This window comes from Chelonoidis abingdonii, chromosome 26 (genome assembly GCF_003597395.2).
Source record: "Chelonoidis abingdonii isolate Lonesome George chromosome 26, CheloAbing_2.0, whole genome shotgun sequence".
Lineage (NCBI taxonomy): Eukaryota > Metazoa > Chordata > Testudines > Testudinidae > Chelonoidis > Chelonoidis abingdonii.
The window spans coordinates 9204563-9210562 of record NC_133794.1 but is presented as its reverse complement, the minus strand read 5'-3'; the positions used below and the strand labels follow the sequence as shown (position 1 = coordinate 9210562).

At 68.2% G+C, this 6000-nt stretch overlaps 1 protein-coding gene and 1 long non-coding RNA gene across 3 annotated transcripts in view; one reads left to right on the top strand and one right to left on the bottom strand.

Moving 5' to 3' along the window:
* LOC116827757 (inositol polyphosphate 1-phosphatase-like) overlaps positions 1-4859 on the top strand; it is a 6929-nt gene extending 2070 nt beyond the window's left edge. For both annotated transcript variants that reach the window (XM_032785575.2, XM_032785573.2), the window contains exons 2-6: positions 2165-2382; positions 2884-2944; positions 3125-3325; positions 3668-3842; positions 4349-4859. In XM_032785575.2, the coding sequence (XP_032641466.1) occupies positions 2179-2382; positions 2884-2944; positions 3125-3325; positions 3668-3842; positions 4349-4838 (1131 nt within the window). In that variant the 5' untranslated portion in view covers positions 2165-2178 and the 3' untranslated portion in view covers positions 4839-4859. The remainder of the gene's footprint in view (positions 1-2164; positions 2383-2883; positions 2945-3124; positions 3326-3667; positions 3843-4348) is intronic.
* Positions 1-6000, bottom strand: part of LOC142045970 (uncharacterized) — a 128965-nt gene that overhangs the window by 86339 nt on the left and 36626 nt on the right. The window lies entirely within an intron of this gene.

Sequence of the window (6000 nt, the reverse complement as noted above, 5' to 3'; positions counted from 1 at the left end):
TGGGGGGGAAGGTCACAGGTGGGGGCAGGTCACAGGCTGGGGGGGGCAGGTCACAGGCTGGGGGGGGCTGCTGCTTTCTCTGCTGTTTGTCTGGGCTCTGGCCTGGGATGCTGTTTGGCACTGAAGGGGTTAATGTGGGGCCTCCTGGTTTGGGCTGGTGCCTGACTCAGGCAGGGTGGGGTGGCCTCTGGAAGGGAGGGGGAGGGGTCTCTGTGGGACCTGGGCCAGGGAGCTGGATGTGCTGCTGGCCCGGTATGGCCCGGGAGAGGTAGCTGCACCCCCTGGGGAGCCCAGGGCTCCGATGGGGCAGGCCCATGGCACTGGCGGGTGAGGGTCTCCCAGCCAAGTCCTGGGAGGCTGCCCCCCTGCCAATGCTGTTCCCCACCAGCTGGCCTCGCCCCTCCAAGCCAGCGAGGAGGGGGCTGGCAACAGGAGGGGCTGAGGGAATTGCCCCAGTCTCCTTCCCCTCCCCCACGCGCTGCCAACTTGGCCCAGTGCTCTGCCATGGGACCAAAGGCAGCATCCCCCAGAAGGAACCTTTGCCTGGGGGAGCAGGCCAGGCTGGAGCCCCGTGGGTCGAGCCCCGGCCCCGGGCCAGAGTCCCCGTGGGTCGAGCCAGAGTCCCCGTGGGTCGCTCCGTGGCCCCAGGCCGGGCCAGAGTCCCTGTGGGTCGAGGCATGGCCCCGGGCCAGAGTCCCCGTGGGTTGCTTCATGGCCCCGGCCCTGGGCCAGAGTCCCCGTGGGTCGAGGCATGGCCCCAGGCCAGAGCCCCCGTGGGTTGCTTTGTGGCCCCAGGCCGGGCGAGAGTCCCCATGGGTCGAGGCATGGCTCCAGGCCAGAGTCCCCGTGAGTCGCTCCATGGCCCCAGGCCGGGCCAGAGTCCCCGTGGGTCGAGGCGTGGCCCCAGGCCAGAGTCCCCGTGGGTCGAGGCGTGGCCCCAGGCCAGAGTCCCCGTGGGTCGAACCAGAGTCCCGTGGGTCACTCCGTGGCCCCAGGCCGGGCCAGAGTCCCCATGGGTCGAGGCATGGCTCCAGGCCAGAGTCCCCATGAGTCGCTCCATAGCCCCAGGCCGGGCCAGAGTCCCCATGGGTCGAGGCATGGCCCCAGGCCAGAGTCCCCGTGGGTCGAGCCCCGGCCCTGGGCCAGAGTCCCCGTGGGTCGAGCCAGAGTCCCGTGGGTCACTCCGTGGCCCCAGGCCGGGCCAGAGTCCCCGTGGCTCGAGCCCTGGCTCCAGGCCAGAGTCCCTGTGGGTCACTCCATGGCCCCAGGCCGGGCCAGAGTCCCCATGGGTCGAGCCCTGGCCCCTGGCCAGAGTCCCCGTGGGTCGAGCCCTGGCCCCTGGCCAGAGTCCCCGTGGGTCGAGCCCTGGCTCCGGGCCAGAGTCCCCGTGAGTCACTCCGTGGCGCCAGGCCAGAGTCCCCGTGGGTTGCTCCGTGGCCCCAGGCCGGGCCAGAATCCCCGTGGGTTGAGCCCTGGCCCCGGGCCGGAGTCCACGTGGGTTGCTCCATGGCCCCAGGCTGGGCCAGAGTCCCCGTGGGTTGAAGCATGGCTCTGGGCCAGAGTCCCCGTGGGTTGCTCCGTGGCCCCAGGCCAGGTGAGAGTCCCCGTGGTGTTCCCCTGCCCTCTGGCACTCGGCCTGGCCTGGCCTCTGTCACATCTCGCAGCAGTTTGGGTTAATTTTGGCATGTGCCTCTCACAGAAACCTTTGGAGCCGGGGTGAGCCCTGTCCCGCCTGGCAGATGGCTCCCTGTCTCCGAGCTCCTCCTCGGGCTCCCGGGCCTGCAATTAGCGCCTGCTGTTTTAGACCCAGCTAACCCCTTGGGTGCCATGATGCCAGGTGGTGGTCCTGGCCCCTCTGCAGCCTGCCCTGCAGCCCCATGAGAGGGGGAGACAAGTCTCATCTCTCCCCATTTTGGAGGGGAAACTGAGGCCTGGAGACAGGACTTGTCCAAAGTCGTGCAATGGGTCGGGCACAGAACTGGATCCTAGCCCCTTGCTCTCCTGCTAGCCCTGCTTCCCTTCCCCATGCACCTGGGAGACCCGCTCCCCCCGTCCCGCCCTCTAACCACTGCACTTTTCCCCGTCTGGTGGGCTATGGTCTCTCTTGGCCTATGGGAAGGTATGGGGGGATCCAAGGTGCCATCTATCCCTCCCTCCCTTCCAGACCCCCGCTCCACCATGGCGGCCCTGCTGAAGAGCCTGGTGGGGGCATCGGAGAAGTCGGCCCGCATTGCCCAGCTGTGCCGCCAGGAGGAGGCGCTCTTCCAGCTGCTCATCGAAGAGAAGACGGGGACCGACAAGAACAAGAAGTTTGTGCAGGATTTCAAGACGCTGGCGGACGTGCTCATCCAGGAGGTCATAAAGCACGACGTGGGCAAGGAGGTACCTGTGGGCGCCCTGTGGGGCGGGGGGCCTGTTCCCTCCGCCTGCCTGACTGCATGCAGGGGGTGGAGATGGCGCCCAGGCAGGAGCAGGGGGTGCCCCTTGGGGGCATGGGGAGGGCATCTTAGCCCTGAGGCAAGGAGCTGCCTAGGACACCCCCCTCCAGGATCCCCTCTCCTAGACCAAGGGAGATGGAGGCGGGGCGGCTCCAGGCCCCAGCACACCAAGCGCGTGCTTGGGGCGGCATGCCACGGGGGGTGCTTTGCTGGTCGCCGGGAGGGCGGCAGGCAGCCAGCCTTCGGCAGTGTGCCTGCAGAGGGTCCGCTGGTCCCGCAGCTTCGGTGGAGCCGTGGGACCAGCGACCGGCAGAGCGCCCCCCGTGGCATGCCACCATGCTTGGGGCGGCGAAATATCTAGAGCCGCCCCTGGATGGAGGAGTCTCAAGGGCCTGAGACAAGGCGTTCATGCTGCCCTGACCCCCACTCCTCCCATCTCTTTCAGTTCCCGGAGCTGCATGGGCACATCTGCGGGGAGGAGTCGAACCAGTTTGAGAACAGCCTGGGTGAGTGACTTGGCGGTGTGGCCATGGACCAGGGTGGGGTCCCTGGTCTCCCACGCAGCCTGTCCCAGCTCATGCTGGAGGTCTGAGCTGGTCCTGTATTGGGGTGGGGGAGCCCCCCCACCTTCATGCTATACTGGGGCCCTCGAGCCTGCCCTGTCTGGCTAACCCGTCCGCCCGCAGGAGAGACCCTGGAGGTGCAGGTGTGTGCGACCCAGCAGGACACGGCCTCGCTGCTCTTTACAATCCTGGACCGGAACCGGCCGGCGGCCGAGCTGCTGGCAGCGGCCATCCACCAGGAGGTGGTGCTGCAGGACCCGGCGCTGGACGCTGTGGCGCTGGCAATCCCCCCGGAGAGACTGGCCATCTGGATTGACCCCATTGGTAAGGGGGGTCCCTCACTGCCATCCCCCAGCACGACACCAGGGGGCGCTGAGAGCAGCTGACCAACTTCACCCCCTACTGGGGTGCCCTGGGGCTGGGAAAAGATGCTGACCCATGGCCCCACCCCAAGCTGGCTCCTCCCTGCCCGGGAGGGACCCCACAGCCCCGGCTCTAGGGCTGAGACCCCCAGTTAGCGCCTGTCATGCTGAGGCCCAGGGAACTTGTTGCCCAGTGGCCCGCAAGCCGAGGACAAAGGGAGCCACGTGGCTTAGGCTGGGGGGCTTTGTGCTCTGGCCCAGGCAGGGCTCGAGGCCTGATTCTGACACCGCCTTTCTCCGGTAGACTCCACCAATCAGTACATCCGCGGCCAGGCCTGTGTGGCGCCCATCGGTGGCATCTGTCCGTCCGGGCTGCGCTCAGCGCTGGTGCTCATCGGGGCATACGACCGCAGCTCGGGAGACCCGGTCCTGGGGGTCATCAACGAGCCGTTCTTCCGAGAGGACCCCCTAACCCACAGGTACCTGCCCCTCACCCCCGCATCTCCCCTGGCACTGCCCCTGGCCTAGGGGTTCTGCAGGTGACCCAGCAGCTGGACCTTGCTGGGGAACCCTACTTGGGAGCCCTTGGCCTGCACCCACCCCACCCTTCCCCCAGGGACTGGGGCAGAGAGAAGGGGGTCAAGGGGGTTGCTTTGCCAGTGGCTGCTGGCTCTGAGGCTCCTGGTTACCTCTGATCAGCTTCAGTTCAAGGCAGGGACCACCCCCAGGGTGTCCCCGAGTCCTGACCCGCAGCCCCCTCTGAGCCCAGCCCTGGGTTCTGCACCCCCCAGCTCGGCTAGTGCCCCTCACTCCCGACCCGCAGCCCCCTCCGAGCCCAGCCCTGGGCTCCCCCATTCTCCAGCTCTGCCGGTGCCCCTCACTCCCAAGCCACAGCCCCTGCTAGCCCAGCCCCGAGCTCCTCTCCTGAGCGGCTGCCATCAGCATCGCAGCTGGTGCTGTCTCCGCTGTGTTCTCCTGTGCGCAGGTGGCAGGGTGTCTATCACTGGGGCATCTCATACCAGGGCACCAGCCTGTCCTCGCTGCGCCGGCCCCCGCTGTGCCCCAAGCCCTCTGTCGTCCTGAGCAGCAGTGAGACGCCAGCGATCCAGCGGGCGCTGAGGCCACTGTACGGGGAGCGGCTGCGCTTCGTCTCAGGCGCCGGCTACAAGATGCTGTGTGTGATCCTGGGACTGGCCGAGGCCTACATCCTCTCGGAGGGCAGCACCTTCAAGTGGGACTCGTGTGCCCCCCATGCCATTCTGCGGGCCCTGGGCGGAGGGATGGTGGACCTGGAGGCTGCCCTGCAGGCCTGGCGCGCTGGCCAGCGGGGGGCGCTGCCAGAGCTGACCTACCACCAGCCTGCGGGGGACGCCGTGGGGGCCGAGCGCTGGGCCAACCGGGGGGGCCTGGTGGCCTTCATGCACCGTGAACACCTGGAGTTGGTGATGGCCACGCTGGCCACTGCTGCCCTGTGACCCGCAAGGGACTGCCTGGGGGGTGGGGGGAGCCTGGCCCCACCCAGCTCGGTGTATGGGGGCAGGCTGGCACCAAGGGCGCAAAGGGGTGAGGTTGGATGGGGGGCAGGGGGCTGCAGGCGGCTACTGCTCCCATCAGGTGCCACAGACCTGACGCATGGGGCAAAGGCCCCAGAGAGGTGGCACCCCCACCCCCTCTCCCCACCTCGGATCCTTCCAGCCCCACCCCCCCGCTAGTGCTGTGGGCGCTGCCTGTGCTGAGCTCGCCCATTTGTGCCAGCTTCCGTGGGGGGGCGTTGCCTGGCCCCCATTAAACAGTGCGTTTCATTTCCCACCCTCTCGCCTTTCATTTGTTCTCCCTCCTCCCCCTGGCCAGCCCCATCTCCAGAGCCATTGCCTGGCAGGTGCTCCTGTGGCACCGGGTTCTCACCCAGCCCTGGGGCAGAGCTGGGCGGGCTCTGGGACTGCACCAGACCCCTCTGGGCATGGCATCAGGCCCCATGCTGCTCTACCAGCTGGAGCCAGTAGCGGGCAGGATCAGCCGGAAACTTGTCCCCATTCTGCCCAGCCAGGCAATCCCCCCTGGAGCCGGGGGGGCTTCCCCCAGGATGAGCAGTGAGCACGGGGGCTGGGGGCCAGGCCCTTGTCTTGCAGCTGGATGCCCCCAGCAGGGCCCTGGCAGCTGCCCCCGCTAGCTGGTCAGGGGGGTCAGTGCAGTGCGGCATAACAAGCCCCCTGCCTGGCACCCCAGACCTTTCTGCCCATGGCTGCTGCTGCCCCCCCTGCAGAGCCGAGCCCAGGCTCTGGCGCCGGGCTGGGGCTCAGAGCTCCCAGAGGGGGCCTGCCAGGGAGCGGGGTGGCAGAGAGCTCACTAGGGCCACTGGCTCTTCCCTGGCATGCAGGTCCCAGTCCCCAGCATTCTCTGGGCACCCCTCGCTCCCCTGGTAGCCACTGTGGGAGTGTCCTGCTCCAGGCCCCTTGGCTCAGGCTCGAGCCGGGGGTGCCAGGAGCTGGACGCAGAGGAGGGCAGCTGTACAGAGGTGAGCAGGGGGGTGGGGAGAGAGGCACAGGGAGGGGAAGGGACCTGCCCCCGGTGACCTAGTCTGGGAGCACAGAGGTAGGACTAGAACCCAGGAGTCCTGGCTCTGGGCAGCCCACGCCC